Source organism: Pteropus vampyrus, unplaced genomic scaffold (assembly GCF_000151845.1).
Source record: "Pteropus vampyrus isolate Shadow unplaced genomic scaffold, Pvam_2.0 Scaffold102, whole genome shotgun sequence".
Classification (NCBI taxonomy): Eukaryota; Metazoa; Chordata; class Mammalia; order Chiroptera; family Pteropodidae; genus Pteropus; species Pteropus vampyrus.
The window spans coordinates 1950853-1977441 of NW_011888883.1; the positions used below are offsets into that span (position 1 = coordinate 1950853).

A 26589-nucleotide genomic window follows, 5' to 3' on the forward strand; every position below is an offset into this window, starting at 1 on the left:
ACTGTTAATATTCAATAAATGTAATATACACTGAAAATTCCTATTTATATTTGCTTCATACTGTTTTTCAAAGATCTTTTACAAATATTATTTAATAAAGACCAAATGAATCTGTGAATGGAATTGATAATGCTATTTAAATTCTCTATAAAAATAATGAATTAATTCTTTAATTATTATTAATAATTAATTAAAATATTTAAGAGTATGTAATATAAGAATGAATATACCTTTATTGTAGATATCAATATATTGTTTAAATTAATTTCCCCTTTACTTACAAGATTCCTATCTCTTATTTAAGAAAATAATTTTCACTAGTTTGATAAAAAGGGATATCTCAAACTGATTTGAAAAATATTTTAAATGTTTATGATAGTTTGATAAATGTGATGTAAATTAAAACTACTTTTTTTCTCTCAGAGGCCTCTTTATTAGTATCCATGATCGAGGGCATATTGCTTCAATTCTTGATGCGTGGCCAGAAGACGTTATCAAGGTAAGTTATCAAATTTTCTCATTATGACAGATTTGTTCTTTTCTCTGTCCTATAACATATTGGTAATTTTCATGACATTAGGTAGCATTCATTAGCTTTTCTAGTGAATGTCACCTAATTTATATCCCTTTGATTTTTGCATAGTGGATTAATTTTATTCTGATACCTTTAGATACCAACTTTCCCCATTATTTTTATCTAATTTCTTTATTCATTGTAAGTGATGATAAATGTTGAATAAATATTGAAATAGTTTCTGAATTTCTTTAAGCAAACTCCATTTCCATATTTTCTGTGTTTATTCATCCACTAAGAAGAATCCAGGTAGGCAAAATAAATCTGTTAATTTTCTTCATCATTGTGACCTTAAGTAGCTCATCTGACTTCTCTCTGAGTGAACTAATGAAAGTAAAATAGCAATATTATCTGATAATTTGTTTTCATCTGAGACACTACAACTAATAACTCATAATTATCATAATAATTCAGTGAGGAAAGGAAGGCACAGGTTACACAGTGGGTTACACAGCAGTGTGTGGTGGTGGTGGGAATTGAATGTAGGCCTCAGAGCCTGTGTCCTAAAACATGGTGCTGCTATACCACCTTCTTTGTCTAAGGAAAGCGAGATGTACTTGTCCCTCCATGACTCCCGTTTTCCTTTCTGTTAGGTGCCCAGCAACTTTGTGGTGTCTTTTAAGATTAATATTGAATAAATTGATGCCTTTTAGTGGCATAAAGGTGATTCAGCTATCACTTCTGAAGTGTGACACCCTTAATGATCTTTTCTGTTTGAGCAGTTGTGGCTAGAATTGATCCACTCTGCTCTTTAAGGCCCATGTTAGGCAAACTTGTAATGCAAAATGTTTTTCACTATTTCCAGCCTTTCCAGTTTTTTCACTTTCTTCCACCTAAGTTGCTCTCTCAACTTTTCTCCCACCAGGTAGACTGCACTGTCTACAGATCCTGTCCTTAGGAACTACTGTAAAAACGTGCCAATTCTATGAAATATAAATGTCTAATCCACTAAGAAGAAGGATACTTACATTTAATCAGTACTCTAGAGAGGATTTTAAGAATGAATCAATATAGGAAATAGTTCTGAGGTAGAGAGATCTAATTAATATCCCTGTAATCATAATGGCTAAGCAAAGAGCTCTCCCTTGCTTCATGTTCCTCCCACTGGCTAACTAACTTCATTAATAGCCTATTGTTATCATTTTAATTTTTAATACTGAGTCTTTACTGATCTTCTTGACCCTGACTATACCTACTGTTATTTAAAATGCCTAGCATAGTGTCTGGCACATAGCAGGCACTTAATAAATGGCTGCTGTTTATGTAATGGAATAGTGAAAAATAAATGTAGCTAAAAGCATACACAAAACAAAGGCAGCCAGTTATTAGACATTGTATAATTAAACTGTCTGGTATAAAGTCATATTCATTCACTTAGAGATTATCATTCGGAGAAGGCTAGAACAGTTAAGAAATTTTTCTCGCCAAATTGGAACTTGAATCTAGCCTTTGATAATTAGAAAGAGAAGATACTGTCCTAAGAAGGGAACATAGGAATGTAGAATGGTATATTCTTGTGCAATAAAGAAGTTGGCTGACCCAACTAAAGCTAAATATTGAAATGCAGTGTAATTAAGGCTGCTTAAGTAAAAGGTGATCAAATTATTATGAAAGATCTTGAAACTCATAGAGGGATTTATACTTGAAAAAACAGAATGTCATGATTAAACAATGAAGTACTTTATATAAGTAATATTTGAAGAAGGTTCAACAGAGAAGAAAGGAGGCAAAAATTCTGCATCTAGGTAGGCTTCAACAGAAAAGAAAAGAAGCGAAGTCAGGACATATAGTGAGTGATAGAGAAAGAGAATATATGTTCAGAACCCCTGTATAGTTTATACAGAACGTTTTTATTCAGGTAATTTCAAGAAAATAATTGATATAGTTGGATGAAGATTTAATTTCTGAAACACAGACATCGTGTGGTTATCTTACTGAGATAATTCTACTCTTGTGAATTAATTATATAGAAAACATGACTGCTCTCTTTTCTTTTTTTACATTTTTTATTTTTCATTTACAGTTGACATACAGTATTATATTAATCTCAGGTATGCAACATAGTGATTAGACTATACAACTTACAAAGTGATCACCCCGTTAAGTCTAGTACCCTCCTGACACCATACATAGTTATTGCAGTATTATTGACTATATTCCCAATGCTGAACCCTGCATCCTCATGACTATTTTTATAACTGGCAATTTGTACATTCTAATTCCCTCTCTTTTTTCATCCATCCTCCAACCTCCCTCCCATCTGGCAACCATCATAGTGTTATTTGTATCTATGAGTTTGTTCGTTTATTTTGCTTTTTAGATTCCACATCTAAAGAAATTACTGTATTTTTCTTAAGCAGGAGCTAAAGTAGTTAACAAAAGCAAGGAAATGTTAATTTAGTGATAAATTGTATATGTTACAAATTTTTATTTCAGAGGATTTCTGCACTATTAAAATCTACTCTTTACAAAATTGGTATAGAAGGAAAATACCTTCTCAGACCCTCAGCCAACATTATACTTAATGATAAAATCTACTCTTTAATGTTGCATTGTTTGTGAATTGATGCTACAAGTGTACATTTGTAATAAGGCACAAATTGAGCTAAAATACCAAATGCCTCAAAACAGTTTAAAAATTATTTATACAACTGCCACATCCATGGTATATTTATATAATTAATAGCTCGGGATGAGAGAAGAGCTTAGGGAATAAAATTTATGAAGAAACCAAAAAGAATAAAATTTTTCTTTGACTTTATATTCAAGACATATATTTAGTATAACTTAGATATGCTACTAAAAATAAATAAAAATGCTGTTATTTTAAACTTCTTTTTCAAAAAAATTGAAGCTAATGAAAATTATAAATAGCAACTCTCTGGGTTTAAATATTTTTAATGAAACCTGGAAAGCATTATATAAATTATTATTCAGATCATAACTAAATTATATGACAGTGTTGCTCTCCTTATAAAATATGTTATGAAAATGTTTAAAAGTATATGCAGGCCAACTGGACTTTAAGGAACACATTCACAAAAGTATACATTATCGATGATAAATAAAAGTATCTCTGTGTCATAGCACAATAAAAAATGTCTATGAAATATATATTTGAAATATTTGGACTTTGAAAATTGGCTGTAATTTCATTTAAAAAGCAATGTTATAGTTTTCTGTATTTCCGTGTATTTTTTTATTATGATTTAAGATAAATGGAATCAAGTTGCCTCTTCCAAAACAGCAGAATGTATTGTCCATTTGCAATTAGACATGGAAAACTACAAATAGTTGCAGAATCTGCAAAATATGCAAAAATAATTTTCACTCACCTTTCAAATGTATTTACTTTAAAGCAGTTTTTTCAGAGCTGTATAATGTAGGTGAACAGAAAATTAAATGAAAATAGCTCAAAAATATAGATTTTAAAATATGTTCTGTAGTGTAACATGGTAGAAAAACACTGTACTAGGAGCTAATATACTTGGGTTCGGGTTCTTTGATATAAAGCAGGTAAATCACCTTAGGCAAATTATTTTAGTTCTCTGATCTTTAGTCTCCTAATCTATAAAATAAGAGAGTTGGACTGAATGTATTCTAAATTTTCCTTTACTTCTAAAATGCTGTGACTCTCTACATTAGTCCTGATGAAAATATTAATAGCTAGAATTTTTTGAAAATTTGTACCAGGTACTGTTGTAGTTCTTTGTATATCATGATCTCATTTCATTGAATTATCTATTTATTCAATTAACTAATATTTATTGATTATTTACCATGTGCCAAATGCTATGCTAGGTGCTGGTGTACAGTAAGTAAAAACAGAGTTGGATCCTGTTCTTATGCAGCTACTCTGAAAAATACATTTATTATTCCCACTTTACAAATAAGAAACGGAAGCTGTAATTCTTCAATTTAGAGTCAAATAACTGATATTTTTCCAAGGCTGTATGGATATGACTGGTGTAGCAGTAAGTAGAAAATCTAATTCACAAGATTGGTTTTGCTTAAGTTCACATAATGGCCATGAATCACAGAGTAAAGATGTTAGATATATAATTTCAATAAAGATATTAAATTACATAGAATTAAAATCTCTACATGATTAAAATGTATGCTTCATAGATATTTAAGGTGACTAGAAATAAACTAAACAAAATTTATTAGATCTAATGAAGGCTTATCAGGTAAGAAAAATAGTAGACTACTGGCCATATTTCAAAGGTGGTAGAACAATATCAAGTAGTTATAAGAGTTAAAGAAGATGGGTCAACATTGTGACAATAAGTTGATGGTGCCAGGATGCATAAACCAAAGATCAGAACATTTAGAGGCTACTCAGCTATTATGTATTACGTAACTATGAACACCTACAATTGTCCTCAAAGTGGATATGGCTAGTTTTAAATCTGCTGTTTCACTTTAGTTCCCAATTTGAGTTCTTATTTCACTATCCTCTTTTCACTGCTTCTCTTGACTGAAGACTGAGTTATTTGGGTTGTTTAAATCTTTATGTGCATATCCTCTCTTCCTTTTTCAACAACCAGATTAATCACATATTGTATATTTTTAACACAACATAAAATGTATATATCAAATTTATTCTCCCGGCTCTTTCACATGTATGATCACATAAAATCTTTTCCTTGTATATTCAATTTATGTTTTTTGACAGCTTAGTATTTCATTACATAATATTAACTTCAGAAATAGAGACCAGGGACTGTGCTCCAGGATTTGTGAACATCTTGAATAAATATTTTTAATTTTTCTCCTAGGCGATTGTGGTGACTGATGGAGAGCGTATTCTTGGCTTGGGAGACCTTGGCTGTAATGGCATGGGCATCCCTGTGGGTAAATTGGCTCTGTATACAGCCTGTGGAGGGGTGAATCCTCAAGAATGTCTGCCTGTCACTCTGGACGTGGGAACAGAAAATGAGGTAAACAATTTAAGTCTATAAAAAGCTATTCACCTTTAAAAAAGAGCACCGATTCTTGTGTTTGAACTTATTCCAGGAACTTTGTGAAAGTCATTTCTTTTGGTCTGTTTTTCTTTTTATTGATTTCTACTTTTACCTTCATTGAATTTCTTTTACTTTTGGCTTAATTTGCTCTTTCCTTCCTTAGCTTTTCTTTTTTAATTTTAATTTTTATTAAATTTATACATGCACATAGTTTAAATCGTCCTATTCTACATGTTCTTTAAAAATTTAAATTATTAAAAATTTTTCAATGATAGTTGACACTTAATATTATTTTATATTAGTTTCAGGTCTATAGCATAGTGATTAGTCATTTTTTTCTGGCTATTCTCCCTCTTCCCTCAAACACATCCCCCCAACTCTTATAAAAAAATTTTTCTCTTTTCATTTTCCTTTCTCTATTACATCATTAATCTTTACCAGCTTCTTTAGTGTTTCATTATCCTTCGATGAGTATTTATAGCATTATTCTATAGAATATATATTTTACTTTAGGATATCTTAGTTTTTTAAGTTATTATTTCCATACTACACAGGAACTAATCTCAAAGAATATTAAGTTTAATCAGTCTGAAATCTTCTTCTAAAAATCTGTATTGAACCTTAGGTAGATGATTTAGAGTTTAGTCTTTCTCATCCTGCAACAATATTTTACAATCTTAAAGTCATATATTTTTGCTCACCCTTTATTGCTAATATTTAGGATCACTTATGGGTGAAAAATACCTGAAGTTAAAGATAGAATTTTCTGAAATGGTGGTGAAAGATAATGATAAATTAAGGATAGAGTTTTCTAAAATTACATACAAATTTCAGACCTAGGTCCAGAATAGATTCATCATCAAATAAGACCTCGATACTTTGAATAAATACAGTTTTTATAGTTGTTTTCCTTGTTCTCTTCTAATAGTGACTTGAACAGGTTTCTTGTTCTTTAACCAACCTATACAAAGTTGCAACATTTAACTTCCTGCATACTACCTAAGTACTCATTTAACCTTTATAAAGGATACATTTTGATAAAAAGACATTTTTATGTAGCATTTTTTTTAATACTAATAGAAATAATTTAGAAATGATCAAAGCTGACTTCTTAAAACAATTATCCTAAAATTGGGCATATAGATTGAACATTAAGATTTTTTGTTTATTTTTTCATATATTTTAAAACATTCTTCTGTGATAAATTACATTGAAATCAAAGTTTAAAAATCACAAAATCTATAAAACATCTTAAAAATTCTAGATAGAGATGAAGAGGAGTGATGAAACAGGCATGCAAAAAATTAAGAATTTAGTTTTAAACTTGGGCCTTCTTTTGAGATTGTCTATATAATGTGGACGTAAAGTTGTACATTAATGAAACTGGGACTGTTTCATTGATAGATTGTATTAGTTACATAAAATATTTGATTTTCTGAGCATCTTAAAATTGTCAAATTCGCCAGTTGTCTTGAATTTTCTCGTATCCATTTAGTATTCCTTTCCTCTTTTGTTATTCCATTTCTGTCCCTTAGCCTACCTTAGCCTACAAATGTTATTCCATTTCTGTCCCTTAGCCTACCTTAGCCTGCAAATCTCATCTCTATCATCAAATTCTTTACTTTCCCCGCTGTTCATTTCGCTTTTTAAATTCTTTTTTCATTAAACATACCTAGTGCTTACTACCTTTCAAAGTTTTTTTAAGATGCTAAATTAGAAAACAATCTACCTAAATGAATCTGTTGTTAAAGTGCTACTATGTGTTATTTCTAGAGATTTTTGCTTACTGCCAATGGACTTTTGGAGATATTAGGGGAAAAAATTAAGTGAGTGATAGAATTTTAACTCTTTGACAGGTCACTGGAGAGTATCTTTTTAGCCTGAGAAACATTTCTAAAACTCTTCATATTCTATTATGTAGATTTAATTGAGTTAGACAAATGTTGAGTACCTAGTATCTGTCGAGGCCTAAGTGAAGGCTAGGTAATATCAGAATAAATAACTTAAGAGCTTGCCAGCCAAATGCTCTGAATCTAGAATCGGAGATACATATGTAACTAGTTTCAACACACATTAAATGCTTTGATAGGGACATTTGACAAACCATTAAGGTCAGTTAGCAAACTATTTCTCTGCCAGTTACAATATGCTCTTAGGCTCTAACTGTATAGCACTGCTATCTACTTATAACTTACTTTTTCTGAAACATATTCAAGATATATAATGGTGAACATCTATATTAAAAAATGATCAGCAAGAGTTCTTGTTCTAAAATGAGAATAAATTTTTTGTTCCTTTATCTAGTTTGGCTATACCTGAAGTTAGCCAAACTACAAAGTTTGAAGACATAGTCCCAAGACTGTTCTCACTTCTGATGCCAAATGCAAGTTTGAGAGGGTTCCTCAAAGCACTCTTAGGCTTGATAATTTGCTACAAAACTCATAGATCTCACTGAAAGCTATTTAATCACAATTATGTTGTATTACAGGAATGGGCTACTTACTGAAATCAGCCAAAAGAAGAGATACATAGGACAGTCTTGTAGAGTTCTAAATGTGAAGCTTTTATTTTCCTCTGTGGAGTCAAGACACATTACCTTCTGGTATCAGTGTGTGAGATTAATATATTCCCCAATGTTCAGAGATTTTATTGAGATTTCATTACCTAGGCATGGTTGATCACATATGTGAAATCAGTCTCCAGTTTGACTGATACTACATGACCCAAGGTTCCCCACCCCAAATCACATGGTTAGTTTTCTGGCATGGCCAGCCTCTATCCTGTGACTGTTAGTTGTGGCCCCTGGCTACTAGATAAAATAGATAGGCCCTATCCAAAATAGTTGAATATGTGTGAACGATGTCACCAGAGTCCATACAAACTATAGACAAAAATATCAGAAGCAAGTGCACAAAAAGAAAACTAGGTCTAAATTTTAATGTTAAGTAGTTTAGTTTTATACTAAGATAGGATTATGGGTTTATTTAAAGTTTTCAGGACATGTTGTTCCTCTGCTGTATAGACTGATCCAGATCATATTAAAATTGACAGCTTCACATTTCATTTTATGAAAAGAATATAACTTTGATCTCCAAACAGGTAAAAAATAGCACATAACAAGAAATTCCTAATTATTCATATGTTTACCTATGTTCCTAGCTGTGTAATTTTGAAAAAGTTATTCAATTCTTTTGTGCTTTAGATTCTTTATGTAAAATGAGTACCTACATTATAGCATTCTCATGATTTAACATAGTGTTTAGAATTGTGAATGGCATTCTGTAGGCACTTAGTAAAGATTACATTAATATAGATGTAGAATCAAAAATCCTTCATAAAGTATTGGCAAATTGAATTTTGAAAAATATTTTTAATGTCAAAAACTATCCGGACCATTAGCAACATTATAGTTAATAGTGATATATTGTAGGCATTCTTTTAATGAGTTTTCGAATCTGCCGTTATCACTGCTATCCTCTTTTCAATTGTTCAGAAAGTCCTAGCCTGTGCAATAGGACAAAAAATACAAATGGCATATATCTGGCAGACAGGAAAAGACAAAATTATCGTTTTGTTATAGGTGATATGTTCATCAATATTTATAGGTAATTTTTAAAGCCCAAGAAAGTAAATGAAAAATGCCATGACCAAATTAGAGCTTTCAGTAAAGTGGCTTCTTATAAAATAAACATTAAAAGCTCAACAGCATTCCCATTTACTTGTAATGACTATTTAACAAAAAAAATGGTTTCATTTACAATAGGAACAATAGTCTGTTCTACTAATGTTATATGCTGTTCAACATTTCTAAGCAACAATGTTATATGCTTGTTCAACATATCACTAGGGGAGAATGTTAATTTATTCATTCTCTAGAAGGGCAGAGTTCCAGTATAGATCACAAGTTTTAAAAATGTTCATCTATTGACATGAAAACTTCACATTATATTTTTATGTGAAAAACTGTTATGAAAGTCTATGATATTGTCTCACATTTGGATAGATAATATGTATATTTTTAATTTACTTATTTAAATTAGTTTCAAGTATACAATACATTGGTTAGACATCTATATAGTTCATAAAACGATCCCCCCAATTGCTCCCTCCCTCCCCTGGCCCTCCACCTAGCCATCATATTAATGCTAACTGCATTCCCTCTGCCGTGCTCTCCATCTCCGTGACCAACTATCAACTACTAATTTGTACTTCTTTAACCTTTCACCCCATTTGCCCATCCCCCCAACCTTCCTCCTCTCTGTCCCTCAGCAAATTGGACAGATAATATTATATATGCATAGACATAAACTAACGGACCTAGAAGGATATGCATCAAGGGGATAGTGGTGGGTAGTTCTGAATGAGTAAAGATTATTAGCATTCTTTGTTTTCCATTTTACTTTTCAGTGCTCTCAAATTTTTTTAATAGGAAGTATTGCTTTCCTAATGGTAAAAACTTAAAATATTAAGAAAATAGTTTTTAATTGTCAGAAACTTCAGATTAGAAAAAAAAGAAATGTGAGAGACAAAGGGAGGATTGATAATGATTACTGTTTGCTTCAAATAAATGAATACTTCAAATAAAGGTTCCCAAGGTTTCAGAATCGAGATAGTGCTAAGATAATTAACTTTACCAATATATACCCTTTTTATATCCTTTTCGAACTCTTTTATATTTCCATATGCTTTTACTGTTTTTCTTCTAATCTTTTTCTTTCATGTTATAAGTCTTCATAAGTCTTCAAAGATACCACATGCATTACATGTGACAACTCTTACTAAAGAAGGTAAAACCATTTTTAAGCATTTGCTTAAAAGACTTTTATTTATTCTCCAACAAAGATTTATTGTTTACTCAAGGCCATAAAAAGCTTTGAATCCAGTAAGTTAATATCACCTCTGTATTAGGCTGCTTGGTCTGTGGAGCCATTGTAAAAACTGGGTGATCTTGTTAAATTGCTTTTTGTAGTTATTTTTTGTCAGTCAAATCTCCAAGAATGCACTCATTATTCAAGCCCCAATTATCAAAAAAATTTTAAAAACAGGAAATTTTGACAGATGCTATGATTGGGAGAATTTTATAACTTCTTGATTTAATTCAGAAGCTTAATCTTGTTCATAAATCTTCATAATTGACTCTTCATTGTACTTCGTCTGCTTTATGATATATACTTTAATTATTAGCATGGGAAAGAATGAAAGAAAAGAGAAGAGGAAACATGTGACCTCTTTTCTCAATTGTGTTCTTTCTTAATTCACATTTTAGAAGTCCAAATATATTCCAGACATGGAGAAAGTATTTTAATTCTGGCAGCCATGAATAATTTACTGGTATTTTAACCTCAGCTGTTCAGAAGCCTGCCAGTAGATTGTTTAAAGGTTTTAGGCCTTGAGGAACAGCTGAGCTTTACAACAACACTCTGTTTCAGACTTTATATTTCATCTGAAATATTTTCACATGATTAAATACGTTAACTTTCAGCTAGCCAGAAAGCCTTAACTCATTGTCATGTAGTACATTATAAGTAGGATGACCACATAATGTATTGGCCAAACCAAGACACTTTCACAATGAAAGCGGATGCTGTTAATAATTACACTAGGACAACAGGTGTGAACCAGACTATAATTTGTTGGCTTAAAAAAAAATCCCAACAGAGATGATTCGAATGACTTAGACTTCTTAACAATATCACCACACCTGTAAAAACATATCATTTGTCTATACCAAACCACCTCCAAACTTAATGACTTAAAACAATTACAATTTTACTAATGTTTATGATTTCCTGGCATGGGAGGCTAGGATGCTTGGGGCAGGTTGGCGTTTCTCAATATAGATTCTTATCTTTCACAAATTGTTCATATTCCACATGTAAAATATGCTCATCTCCATCTTAGGTTTCTAAAAGTTTTATCCCAATAACAGCAGGCCCAAGTTCAGAATCCTGTTATCTAAATCAGGTCTAGATGCAAATGAAGCTTCTTGTGTTTTGCTCCTTGGTGTGGGTCCTCTTATCTGTTCCCAGATATTAAACATACAATGGTGAGACAGGGACAGAAAAAGCACAATCAACACTCACATTCAAAATGGGATGAACTGGAATTATGTGGCTCGAAATGGTTCATAGCAATTTTGAATTCCCATTGGACACATGTTGCCAGGCCATGTTGCAGGCAGGGGATGTTCTTTGAAAAGGGCCTATCAGAGTGATTCTGTATCAACTGTCCTCTAAGGCTTCTGGCTCTGCTCTCTGGGCTCTTGGCTGTCCTCTGAGATATCCTTCCTTTTCCGTAAGAAATGGCCATATGTCAGGTGAATAGTTTTCTCAGCCTGCTTCCTTCTTGTGGGAAGTTGGGGACTCAGAGAGGTATTTTCATTTTGAGGTGTCTCTGTCCCAATTAATCCAAGTATTACAGCATCCTTAAATTTTGGGGGTGCTTTCTGTGTATCACATTATAGTCCACTCCAATACATAAAGGCTCCCTCACTCCCAATTCACAATTCTTTTTAAAACAGACTTTCTCCCTACGTTGGTTGGCATATCTGAGAGCTGTGGGACGAGTTCCTTTTATCTAGTCTAGAAGGTCTATTAGACTCTACTTTAAATCATTATAGTTAATAGAGATTTTTAAATATGTTGTTACAGCTTATTTACAACCACACACTAATTTGGTCTTTGACTTTAGGTCTTATTTTACTTTGGAAATCTTTTACAAGCAAGTCTTATGCCCTCTGTATTTTTTTTTTTTTTTTAAATTTTGCTCATACACTGAATGTTTTCTTTTTTAGCTCATCTGTTATAACTTTATCATATAGTCGAGAAGCCAGTTTACACTTTCAGCAGTCTACCTGGGAATCTCTTTAGCAAGATTTGCAAATTCATTAGATTTATGTTTTCTCTATTATAGAATTCTGAAAGTGACAGTTTTGTTAATTGTTTCACTATTACTGGCATGGATTGCCATTTTTTTCCAGTGTGCAAAAGAAGTTTGTCTTTTAAAATTTCTGTTAACAATATTTTATAGTTTTCAGTGTACAGGGCTTACACATATTTTGTTAAATATGTCCCTTTGAATTTCATGTTTTGGAATGCTATTGTAAATGGAGCTGTGTATTTTATTTCATTTCCAGTTGTTTGTTGCTGATGAATAAAGATACATTTGATTTGTATATATTGATTGACATTATGTTCTGTACTCATGTTAAATTCACATAGTTTTTCTAGTGAATTTTTTTCTAGATTCTTTTGTATTTTCCATGTACATGATCATGTATGTACAAAAAGTTTACTTCTTCCTTTTCAATCTATAATCCTATTTTTTCTTTTTCTTGCCTTATTGTAATGGCTAAGGCCTTCAGTGTAGTATTGAGTAGAAGTGGTGAGAGTAAATATCCTTGTCTTGTTTCCAATTTTAGGGGAATAGCATTCAGTTTTCCTATTAAATATGTTGTTAGCTGTGGGGTTTTTACATATGCCCTTTATTAGGTTGAAGAAGTTCCTTTTATGCCTAGTTTACTGGGAGCTTTTGTTATAAATGGATGCATTTTACTCTGTATAAATTATACTTCAATTAAAAAATAATTTAATAAAAAACAATAACATTGCATATAGTAAATCTTGAGCAGAGCAATGTTGTCTCATATATCATTGAAAATAATCTTAACTATATAAAGTTTACGAAATTTAAGAAAAGCTTTAGTCAAAGCTAAAAAATTTATTTTTAACATGTAATATTAATGATGTAATCAAATGTTGGTTGATGATTTTGCTTTTAGAAACAAAAAAAATTAAGAAAGGAATTGCTACCTTTCCATTTCCTAAGTTAATATAGTACTTCAAAACCTAATATTATTTTTCTATGTGATAAATTTTGCCCATCAAATCTGAACTGAGCTTTCCTAATTAGCACCACTGAGAGATTATCATTTATTTTCTTTTCCCCAGAATAAGGGAGAACATTTTTAATGTTTAGCAATTGTATTTCTTATTTGGCATATACTGTAGATATATTCTATATAATACTAAATATTTACTCTCTATGTTGATTCTGAAGCAGTTTGGCAAGATTTTATTTCCATTTCTATCTTTATTATAAAGATGAGAAAACTGAGGCTTGGAACAAGTAAATGACTTGCCTTTAGTTATTTCTATATCTCTGGTAACTTTTTTTAAATAGGAGTTACTTAACGATCCATTGTACATTGGACTCCGGCAGAGAAGAGTGAGAGGTCCTGAATATGACAGTTTTTTGGATGAATTCATGGCGGCAGTTTCTTCCAAGTATGTACAATATTTATTTTATCTATATTCGAGTTGAAATTCAAAAATTTAAAGATAACCTAACATAATGAAGTAGAACAATGTCCAAGTGTGGTGCAGTATGTTAATAATTAGAAGCGACTTAAATGAAGTCGCTTCCTCATAACTCCTACTGGCCAGAAGATATCTTCATGAGTCTATCTCTGAAAAGGTTGTCTGTGTTGCTATCCCTGAAGATACTTTTCTCCTACAAAAATCTTTAGATCCTGTGGTTATTGGAATGCATGGTTATAGTGGAAGAGGCAATAGCCAGTAACTAAATTACCTGAGCAAGCCTTTTTATGATTGTTGGCAGTCTGTTCTTTGTTTCTGGTTGCTGATAAAATTTGATCTATGATAGTCTTTTCTGGATGTATCTCACTCTTTTGTGGTAGGAGAAGCAGAGGAAAAAGTGAGCATGCATTAGTACAATCTACAGGGTCTAGAATGGAGCAAGGACCAGGACATCCAATGAATCTGTGATTAAGAGGGTGGAGAGGGTAGGGAGAAAAAAGAAAAAAAAAATGAATAAAATGTTTAAATAAATAAATAAATAAATGAAATGTTAAAAATAAAATACAGTGTTTGATTAAAATGCAGCACTATATTTCACCTAGTCTGAGTAGTATATTACTGTGGGCCAAGTGCTACTATAAAATTTTCCAGTTTATTTCTTTCAAAGAAGAGACTTCTACCATAATTTAGTAATATATTCTGGGAGAATTTTGTCACAGTAAGAGTCATTCTATTTTTACTGTATAGCCACAGAAACCATGTACTATTTAAAGACATATATGTTTCCTTGGTTTTTTCATAGAAATAAACTCATTGCTAGAATCAGCTGTAACTAGAGGCATTCTTTTGGTTTCTTTTTAATATAAGGTTTATTTTTAAGTTGTATGCAACAGCAGGAAGTACTTTCATCAGCTTGCATAATATATAAAATATATTGAATCTCCCATTATTCAAGCTTTTAATGCAGAGTATATTTGCCAGTTAGTATGGACTACTTTTTAAAAACACACCTGATTCATTTATTGCTATTATTTATTAACTTATTTAATTAAACTTATTCATAGAAACAGTTGAGAAACTATATAGTTTAAATTCAAGATTGCTTAGTACAGCTAATTGCTAATAGTTTTTCATATTTAATTTTAAATTTCTTACTCTGTAAAACTTATATAAGGTTTTAAAATTATTTAACTTTCTAGGTAGTGACATTAATCAGGAGATTATGTTGAGAATACTGTGAGGCTATATGAAAGAAAAGGAGAATGAAATTTTCAACAAATTTGTTTTTATTGTCTTTTTGTAAATAAAGTCTAACTTTATATAGACAACTTTAATATATTTACAAAGAAGCTATTAAACAAGTTATGAACATAGCGTGTATATACTTAACTGCTGATGAAATAAAAAGAGAAATAATTCCATTTGGAATCAATGAAAAGCTTTCTGGAGAAAATCAGATATGAGCTAATTTTGAATGTGCTTTGTCAATCTAAAATCAGAAAAGGTTTTTTCAATATTGAACTGAGGGGTTACCTAAAGTCTTTGATATGGAAAGGGGGATTGATAAGAGTCAACAATAATTTTAAATGCAGAGAGTACCTGTAAATCAGGACTTATACTTCTAGGCTCTTCTCTGAAAAAAATCCCAAAGATTTTTCAAAAATACTTCCTAGTATGACATTGCTTTGTGAAAAATTTTCCAAAAGTGAAACCTAGCACTCCCCAATTATATTGGGAAGTAGTCCGGAAGATAATTCCAACATTGTTTTAAAAGAAAATGGAACTTAAATTCAAGGTGGAAAATGATTATTGCAAGTTGGGTTACCTAGGAATCAGATTCTGAGGAGTTATGAAGGAGTATTCTTGGAATCAACCCCTTTTGAAAGGAGGGGACAGAAATGAGAGTGGCTAAAGGGAGAAGTCATGCTGCAACCTGGACTCACCAACAGCCTTGGATAACTTTATTGGCACCACCCCTGCATGCTCCTTAGTTCCTTAAAGGAACACTAATTTCTGCCACTCCCCCATCTCAAACCAATACTATGTTGGGTTTTTTATTTACTATATTGTCTTGGTTGAGATGGGGGCAGTCTCAAATTCTTCCTCTTGGCTTTCTCAACACTTATAGCTCTTACCTCATAGACCAAAGACTTGATATTGGTGTTAACGGCACTTACCAAGTATGTCTATTCTGATTATACATTTAGTGACTAAAGAATCACCACCAGGTGGGTCTCTGGTCCCAATGGACCCATTATGTGCTAGACCTTGGCAAGAACTCCATTTATTACTGGCCTCCATATGCTTCTAATGAGAAGGACAGCATATTTCAGGTCTCCTAGTATCACTGTCAATTCTAAATGTTTAGGTATTCCCTCTCCCCAGTGCAGAGTTACCTTAATAAAGGGCCTTCTGGTGGAGAAGATTGAGGATCTTATTACCTAGTATTCTTGCCGTGGGGTAGCGAGGTCTTTCCCTCTGGACATTAGGCCTTTTCTTCCATTAGTGGACTCTGGGTCTGAAAATTAGCTCAGGTTTGTAAATTGAGCAAGGTATTGTGATTTCATTGGAGCAACTACCCTCAGCCTTGTGTTCATCCATCTGATTTTTTTTGAATGTACATATTGCGTGGTAGCCTTTTTAGCTATTTTGCCTTTAGTGATATGTATTTTATTAATTTTATTAATTATCTCAGTAACTGTAGGTCCGCTCCACACACATACCCATCCTTGCCACTCTTTTAATTGTGATCACCTGGCTTCTGATGACTTCTGATCCTTGCCGTTCTATTATCCGCATTGCTATTAATGTTGGTGAGTCCTTCTTTCTGTCAGCTCTGGCCTTTGGAAGAGTAACTGAGTAATGTAGATGTCTTCTCACGAGCATATTTTTTTATGGCTTTGGTAAATAGTGTGTTTTTTAGACCTCCCTATGGAGCACAATCATCTAATGGGTTTTCTGGCCTTATGTAGCATATGCACTCCAGAATGTACTCTCCGAGTCTTGTAATCCCCTCTTCTGCCATATGCCACAGCATTTCTGATATTTCAATCATACTTAATATTAGTCCATGTTTCTGGAAACCGTTTTAGTCACAAGTTTATACCATCTGCTGAGATTCTTGCTGATTGTTAACTCTCCATCTCAGGAGAATGTCCTCAAATCGATAGACTCTCCCTTATCTAATCTGGCCCCTTTGATCAAACAGTCTCAGAATTTAATCTCACATGTACTCTCCTCACTAATATAAACTAGCTAGATCTTGCAGTTCCTTTATGGAATAGCTTCTTTCTTCCTTTATGAGACCTAGTGTTTCCTGGGTGGGTTATAATGTGACATAACCTTAATTATAGAGGCCTAGAGGTCTGGAGAGGAGGTAAGGGTAGACAGATGGGGGTTAAGGAGGCACATTTTTGTCTTATGGGGCAGAAGTGTCTATCTGCATAATCCCCAAGACAGAAGGGGCAGGCCACTTTTGTGGGTTCAGAAAGTTCTGGGAAAGTGGGGAATTCAAGATTTTGGAAGGCATCAAACCAGGAATCTCAACCCGTATGGCAGGATCCTATTCTTTTCAACCAGGATCCTAACTTAGCATATCTGCCTTTCTTAAGAGTTTTGGAGTTTATGACTACTCTGCTGATTAATCCCTGTTTTGGGCATCATCTTTTTCTGTCCAGAAGCTACAGTATTCGAGAACACTTTGTATTTGCCAGGGAAGTCCTCTGGCTTTCACACTGATGATTACTTGCTCTCAGCATTTTTATATTATTTTCTCATTGTCCTCATAGCTACTATTTCTCAAACATCTGATACATCATTCCAGCTAAAGTGTTTCCTTCCACTGGTATACCATCCTTACCTACTTCTGGTGAAAGTTTTAACAGTGGGACTGCCACCTTGTGCCAGGGGTTCCCTGTGTTCCATCTGCCACCAGTGATGGGGTCCTCATTGCCAGCCAGGCAGCAAGTGATCCAGCTCCAAAGCCTCATCTTATTACCTGCTTTCTTAGACCACTCCTGGTACTAACTGCCACAGATTAGGTTACCTGGGGAGTAGATTAGGAAATAACTTTAGTGTTAAAAAAAGTGCTCTAGAAATCAACTCCTGTAGAAGGAAGTAGGAGTGGGAAGAGGGAGAAATTGGGCTGTGATATGGAAACAATGACACTTTCCACTTACCTCACAGAGAATTCTGGAGGTAGAGTGGCTTTTCCTAGTTGTCCCCAGTTATGATGAGATGGCCAAGCCTTTATATTCCTGTACTGATTAATCATTGGACATGATGGGTCACTTTGAAAAAGTGTGTGTATTAGTGCTTCCTGCAGCTGAGGCAATCCTTAAGACAACAGTGGGAGATCTGAGTGCCATATCACAGAGTTCAGTACAATGACATTTAGATAAAGATAAAATTGAGTAGTAAAAATGCTTCAAGGTTTGTGATTAAGGTATGTTCTGAAATCTGTAGGATGGACTCTATCTCTGATATTCTGTTAGCAAGCCACATGACAAATGCTAGCTTTTGCATAATATATTTGGTTTGGAAATTTAGCCATTGGAACAAAACATTGAGTTGCCCTAGACTACCTGTGTCCTTACAGGAACTAGATATCTCCAGTAAAAACATCATGCCAAACCATCTATTTTTTTCTCATTGTTTTGATTCATTCATTTATTTGTTGAAAGCCAGGCACTGTGTTTCAAATAGCTTATTCTCTACTAAAGGAGAAAAACAGTAAACAATTAAATAAGCAAATAATCAAATGAAACAATGAAATTGTGATAAATACAGTGAAGGAAGCAGGAAATTGATGACAGAATAATAGGGAATGACTTAATTAATATAAATCAGATAAATTTTAATCGTTATCTCTTTATGAAATTAGTTGCTAAAGTCACTATACTTCTTTAGTTGTGATACTTTTGCTAAAAATTAATGTGAACTCTTGCTTTTGATTTAACCATAATGTAGTGATTAATTCTTAAGACTTTTTTTGTGTGTGGCATCCACAGATAGCAACCCATTTTTTTTAAAATATATATTCAGTCAAAATAATACCATGTCCTACAGTATACATGGTAAAGAAAGCCACATTTGTGAATAGAAAACCAAATGTTAAATTTATTGCTAACCAGTATGGATAGACTGTTAAATTTATTGCTAACCAGTATGGATAGACTGGGATGTGTAGAAATTTGAATGGAAAAAAGGCTTAATTATACTGAGTACATTTTGGAGTGGTGTTGCCTGGGATAGGTGCGCAGTTGTTTCTTCAGAGGCCTCATATAATGACATTTCTTACTTCAGTCAATTCACCATGGTTGGGGATCTCACTCTCAGTTCAGGGAGCTCACCACCTGGTTTTGTCAGGATACAAAGCCCACGTCTCAGGGGATGTCATAAGTAAAACCTGAGCTTCGAAATCCACCCTTGGCTCTATCAACTATTGTATTTGCAACCATGGGGAAGTTACTTACCTTCCCTAAGGCTAAGTTTCTCTCTTGAAAAATGTGAAAGATAATAACTGCCTACCTACTTCATAAGGTTATTGTGATGACTGAGATTAAATATTAAAAAACAAAATTACTTTTATTAAATGCTATAAATAATAACTATATTTTCCCCCCAGGAAGGATGATTAGGGCTAATAATTTAATTAAAAGTTATAGGCTGGCAAATTTGGTTTAATGTAGAGAGAAGATTTAATAGCCGGAATTAAATAAAATAAAATAATGTATGTAAAATATACCATAATGCTTGCACATAAAAATCACTCAGTAGTTGTATGGGTTGTTTTTGTTGTTAGTATTATTTGTGACCTCTCTGTCACTTTAAGTGCATAGGCAGATGCGCTTAAATATATAACAATTTGTGCCTTAAGTGGCAGGATGGATTAGAATTAAACATTCTCTGAAGTGTTCTAACTTTAGGATTTTATTAAAGTACTAAAGAAGTTAAACATTCAAGGCTGAGCTGTATCATAAAATTCAGTGATTCAGTGATAATCGTGGTCATTATGAGTCCATTGAAAGTGTTTTATCATCATGGCATATAATTATACTTGACCCAGAGGAATAAACTTCTCATTCAACATTTTAAACTATTTCATTTTGCATAAACGTCAGCTTTTCCTTATTTTGCCCAAATGTATTTCATCAGGAGCTCAAGACAATTGACAAGGTGTTAATTCAAGACAAAAAATTTCACACAAGGGTTTTATTTGCTTTGTATTATATTCCCTATGCTGCATATTAATTGTGTGGTCAGCTTCAAAGCAAGTTCATAATAAAAATTACTTCCTCAATAAAAGATGATACAAGATACTAAAAACTATTGAATTAACTTGCAAAGATTAAAAATGAGATTAGGCTTATATAAGCCATTTATGCCAATCGATTAGGCCAGTTCTTGACTATCTCTCTCTTTTTAAAACATCTATCTCAGTACCATCTCAATTTATCCCAGAGCATAAATTGAAATAACATTTTTTTCTTCCTCAATAGTTTCCTGTGCATTATCTCAAGAACAGATTCATTACTAAATCCATCCAGACAATTTCTCTGCCCTTGATTCATGCCCTGACTCCATTATGATAACCACATCCCAGCCTCCCTAGACTTTGACCACTTTATATCTTTATTACCATACAGAATCCTTCAGTAACTTCTAGGTTTTTTTTTTGTATCATAGTAATGTCTTCAAGAACTTACCCCTTTAATAACTGTTTCACCTTCTACATAAAAATTCTTGTCCATTCTGGCCCATACACTTTGCCTTTTTCTCTTGCCACCCTCTACCTCTCCGTATATCCTTGCACAGTAGTCTCTTCTTATCTGCACTTTCAACTTTCTGAAGTTTCAGTTACCCGCAGTTAATCATCGTCCAAAAATATTAAATGGAAAATTCCAGAAACAAGCAATTCATAAGTTTAAAATTTTGCGCCATTCCTAGTAGCATGATGAAATCTCATGCCATCTTTCTTTGTCTGGCCTGGGATGTAAATCATCCCTTTGTCTAGTGTCTCCATGCTGTATATGTCCCCTGCCTGTTAGTCGTGTAGTAGCTATCTTGGTTATCAGGTCAACTGTTACAGTGCTTGTGTTCAAGTAACCCTCATTTGACTAAATAATGGTCCCAAAGCACAAGAGTAGTGATGCTGCAATTCTGATATGCCATAGAGAAGCTGTGAAATATTTCCTTTAAGTGAAAAGGTGAAAGTTCTTAAGAAAAAGATCATATGCTGAGGTTGCTAAGATTTACAATAAGAACAAATCTTCTCTCCTTGAAATTGTTAAGGAAAAAGAAATCAATGCTAGTTTTGCTGTTGTACCTCAAGTTGCAAAAGTTATGGTCATAGTACCTGATAAGTGCTTAGTTTAGATGGAAAAGGCATTAAATTTGTGGGTGGAAGATATGACAGAAAATGTGTTTCTGTTGATGGCAGCATGTTGCTTCAGAAAGCGTGGAGCCTAAATGTTACAAGACTAGCAAGGGATCACTTGAAATGAGTGATATCTAGCCACTTACTGCCAGTAATGGATGGTTACACAGATTCAGGTATAGCTTTGGACTGAAAAATATAAAAATTACTGTAAGGAGGGAGTAAGGAAGGAGGGAGAGAGATCATATTCATACAACTTTCATTACAGTATATTATTATAATTGTTCTATTTTATTATCATTTATCCATTATTGCACATAACTTACAAATTAAACTTTATCATGGGTGTGTATGTATAGGAAAAAACACAGTATATGTATAGTATATATATTTATATAGTATATATATAAATTTATATATATATAATATATATATAGTATATATGTTATATATATATTTCAGTATTAGCCGCAGTTTCAGACATCCACTGCAGGTCTTGGAACATATCCCCCTTGCGGATAAGAGGGGATGACTATACCATTTATAAATAACTAGTTTTAGTTGCCTGTACATGTCACTCTTCTGTCACATCTATCTTCGTACATACTTTTCCTTCTTGCCCCACTGTTTTTGTTTATTTAATTCTTGCTTTTCTTCCATAACTCAGCTTAAATATGTAGACTATCTCAGTCTAGATTACAGAAGCTTCTTATATGTTTCAGTAGCATGGATACACCATAATGGCAAGCATCACACTGAATTATAATTAAATTTATTTATCCGAGCACTAAGTCTTGAAATACTAGAGCTGAAGGACTAGGTTTTTCTCATTTTCCTTTATGATGCCTATCATCATACATAATGGGTGCTCAACAAATGGTTGTTTAATGAGGGCTGAGGTAAAATCTTACAGTTCTGGAATGTTAGAGATGTTGTATCTGAAGACTGTATGTAACTTTTAAGGGGATGTGTTTTGGATGATTACTTGAAATTAATTCTAAATTCCATAAAAAAATAGTGTTCCTACTCTCTATGGCTTTGTAGTATAAAACTAATAACTTCATAAACGAACAAAACATACATAACATGATTTTATATTTGTTCAATGTTTTTGGACAAGCTTTAGTATTATATATGCATTTCAAGGGTAAAAGGATTTTTTGTGTAGGAAGTAAAAATTTAATCGTATGTCCCATACTTAAGGCATGATTTAATTAGCAAGGATTTATGTTATTTTCTAGTTACAAGTATTTAAGGATATAAACAACTAATGATTCTAACCTTTTTAGTTTTATTAATTAAACTCTAAAGTACTCCAATATTTGGATTACTCCAGACCTATAGCTTCTGCCCAGTAGAAGTTACAGCTATTGAAAATCGTGTGCACAGAGAGCAAGTCAAATGCTACAAGTAAATGCGAGAGAATAACTAAAATGTTTAGTTCATTTTAATGGTGTTTGTGATAAAAGTTACCCTGGAGAATTTGTATGATACAAATGTTATTTGGAAATAGAAATTGGGCGAAAGGGAGATTGAGGACAAATGCAAACTGACCCAGAAGCAGATATAGTATGATATCCTTTTCCCTTCTCCTGTTTCACCCCCTTGCCCCATTCCACATGGTCGATTTACCAGGCAAAATTTATTTCTATTTAGTGTATTTTAGAAAACATTGTTTTTGTCCAGGTTAAAATACTAGGCACTGAGTCTTTAGTTTCATGCCTAAATAAAATTCTGCCCATAAGAAATCATTAGTGTGTGAGTTCATTCATATGAAGTGTCTAAAGGAGTTGAAATCATAGGAACAGAAAGTAGAAAGGTAGTTGCCAAAGGCTGAGGGGAAAGAGGAGAGGGATTTAGTGTTTAACGGGTATAGAGTTTCAGTTTTGCAAGATTAAAATGTTTCTAGAGATCTTGTACAACACTGTAAATATACTTAACACTATTGAATTATACACTTAAAAATTGTTGATGGTAAGTTTACTGTTATGTGTTTTTTTATCACAATAGAAGAGAAATTGTTAGTGAAGTTTTATAGATATAATTCCATAGAAAAAATTTGTAAAGATTAGTAAAATCTCATTATTATTAGAGACTAAAATATTTTTATTTTTATGACTAAATGAAATATACGGTCCATGTAAAGTGCTTGGAATAGTAAGTTCCCAGTGATATTATAATTGAATACAGGAACTTTCACTTTTCAGTTTAATTTGATGTTGATTCATTTTCAACTGCTTTTACTGGCACAGTTTAAAATGATATGTTTCACAAGGGCTATTTATAGACACAGAGAGAACAACTTGAGGCTATAAGGAAACTTTTAATATAAATACATCCATGTGCCACATAACAAAGTTTTGGCAGTGATGGACTGTGATAGATTTGGCAATGATAGATTATAATGGAGCTGAAAAATTCCTGCACCCTAGTGATGTCGTAGTCACTGTGTCCATTATAGTCATTGTAGCCATCATACTCACATGTTTGTGATGATGCTGGTGTTAGCAAACTTACTGCGCTGCCAGTCATATAAAAATGTAGCGCACACAATTACATACAGTACATAATACTTGATAATAAATGACTATGTTACTGGTTTATGTACTTACTATACTATACTTTTTAATGTTATTTTAGAGTGTACTTTTTCTGTGTATAAAAAAAGTTAGCTGTAAAACAGTATACTGTGTTATACCAATAGCAGCTTCATATATCTCATGTTTACCAAGTCTCTTGATTGCATCATTTTTGCTGTGCTTGATTTAAACTCATGTGTTTTGTTCAGTAACATGCTGTACAGACTTGTAGCCTGAGAGAAATAGACATATAGTTTAGGTAGGCTATGCTATCTAGGTTTGTGTAAGTATACTCCATAATGTTCACCCAGTGAGAAAATCACCTAATCATGCATTTCCCAGAATGTATCCTTGTTGATAGTTGGCACATGACTATATATTTTTCGGGGGTGTTTTATGCTTGGTAAGGACTAAATTTCCTTAGAGTAGCTACCCTGCTCCTCAGTTTATCACTCGTTTGTGGTTTTCTCCGAAGTGTTACAAAATGCAAAAGAATTTGCTTTTAAGTATACCTTTTACATACTACTGAGCACTCATAAATATTAATTATTAAAAGGCATATTTTCTTCTAATTTAGAAATTATCAGAAGGTGACTCGATTTGAATGGATTGTTTGTTTTCTTGACATTTAAAAATATCTATTTAAATACATAAATAAATACTTATGGACATGAACAATAGACTGGTGGTTACCAGAGGGTTGAGGGGAGGGGGAATGAGAGAGGTAGATGGAGTAAAAGGGGTCAAATATGTGGTGACAGAAAGAAATCTAACTATGGAAGGTGAACACACAGTGTAAATATATTTATGCCTTACTGTTAAAATGTACAGCTGAAACTTACTGGATTTCGTTAACTAATGTCACCGTAAAAACAAACAAATAAATAAATAAAATAATTTAAAAAAAGAAAAATATTTTAAAAAATAAAATAAAATAAAATGATAAATACTTGATATGCATTCAAATCTTGTGGATTTGGCTTTTCTGTTGCCATCAGGAGAGAATAAATATTAAGAATTAAGGAATCACAATTCCTTCTTATTTTGGTTATGACACTTCAAAAAATACCACACCCAATATGTTCCATCAATATTAATAACAATGACAACAACTATAAAAACAGCTAGTACATTTTAAAAAATATGTACCAGGCTCAGTTCAAAGTGCTTTTACAAACTTTTAATCATTAGAACAGTTCTATGGTATTCTTACAATTATTTATTCTCATTTTTCAGATAAGCAAGAGAGACACAGAGAAGTAAATTTTTATAGCTGCCCAACTAGAAAGTGACAGGGCTGATATTCAAATTCAGACAGTCTGGCTCCAGAACTTATGCTCTTAATCATTATATTACATTCCTCTCTGATTTAAAGAATGTTATCAACTATGTCAGGTGCAAATAACACATTCTGAGTTCAGATGTCTTATAATGCAGTTTTGTATATAATGGTGGAAATAGAATTACAATAACTTTAAGCTTGTGGCTGAATTTTAAACATGTAGCCATAGATAAGCAATACTTTAACTGTATAAAGGCAATTATGGAAAATTAGGTGATGTGTTTGAAAACATTTTCCTCTTTCTCTAAACATTACAACTTCCCTAAACAAACAGAACTGCTTGATAATACCTTTTGGTATTTGAGTTATAAAGAAACAGGAAATTTATGTGAATTCAGAGAAGTTTCATTTTCTAGGCATTCCAATTTTTGCTATTTCTTGTCCACTTCCGATACACTCCCACCTCAGGTTTTTTGCCATTGCTGTTGGGTTGAACCTACTGGCCTTTCTCCTTTTCCCTCTCCACCTCTGAGTCTTTACTCACTTGTCACCTTCTCATTGAAGCCTTCCCTGAATCATTCTGTTTTAAATTGCACCCATCACACTTATCACCTTAAACATGTAGTATAATTTACTTATTATCTGTCTCCCATAAATACAATATAACCTCTGCAAGGCAAGGATTTTTTTCTGTTTAGTTCACATTTATGTCCCCAGAGCCCCACTACTAGGAAACACTCAGTAAATATTTGTTGAATACATTCAGTTTATCTCTGGTTGCAAAATAGTTCCCATTAAGATTTTTAATCTTTTAAATTTAAAACTGGTAGTTAACTAAAATTAAAACTTTTCTGCTTTTTGTTGTAGGTTAAAATACAAAATAGAAAAAAGCAATCTACTTGGTTTTAAACAGTCCCTGACACATAATAGTTTTCAGTGACTATTATATATTATACTTTACTGGTTAGGTTGTTGTGTTTTATAATATATTGTACTCCCATTCACGATTTTTCATTCTTAACATTCTAATGTTAAGAAAAACAAAGCAAGAAAATATATTCCACAATTATGTATATTAAATTGTAAACACATAGATTTCTTCTGAAATTATATTCTGCTTTATAAGATTTCATTCAGCTGAAGCACTAGAAGTCACCATATTTCTTTTGCCTTTTGTTCCTAAATTTAATCTTAATTTAGGTTGACATTTATACGTCATCTTGATAAAAATTCATATGCTGTTTTTGCAAAAACTGAAAAAGAATGGGAGTCATTTTATTTTTCTTTAGAGTGATCTCATACTTCTAATATGAATTGGTTGCCATTGAATGGAAGAAAGTCATTGATTGTCTGAAATTTTAAATGCTGGAATGCCAGTCTAGAGAGTTAAAAAATTTTCCCAGACATCTTTTTGAGTAGAAAGATAGCCATTTAAATTTGATAGTCTGGTTGCTGTGAGCATTATATAATGCTATATGCAGGAAAAGAGCA

At 32.6% G+C, this 26589-nt stretch overlaps 1 protein-coding gene across 1 annotated transcript in view; it reads left to right on the forward strand.

The window, feature by feature from the left end:
- ME1 (malic enzyme 1) overlaps nt 1-26589 on the forward strand; it is a 147157-nt gene that overhangs the window by 57794 nt on the left and 62774 nt on the right. The window contains exons 4-6 of the mRNA XM_011364885.2: nt 424-499; nt 5356-5517; nt 13723-13826. Coding sequence (XP_011363187.1) covers nt 424-499; nt 5356-5517; nt 13723-13826 — 342 coding nt within the window. The remainder of the gene's footprint in view (nt 1-423; nt 500-5355; nt 5518-13722; nt 13827-26589) is intronic.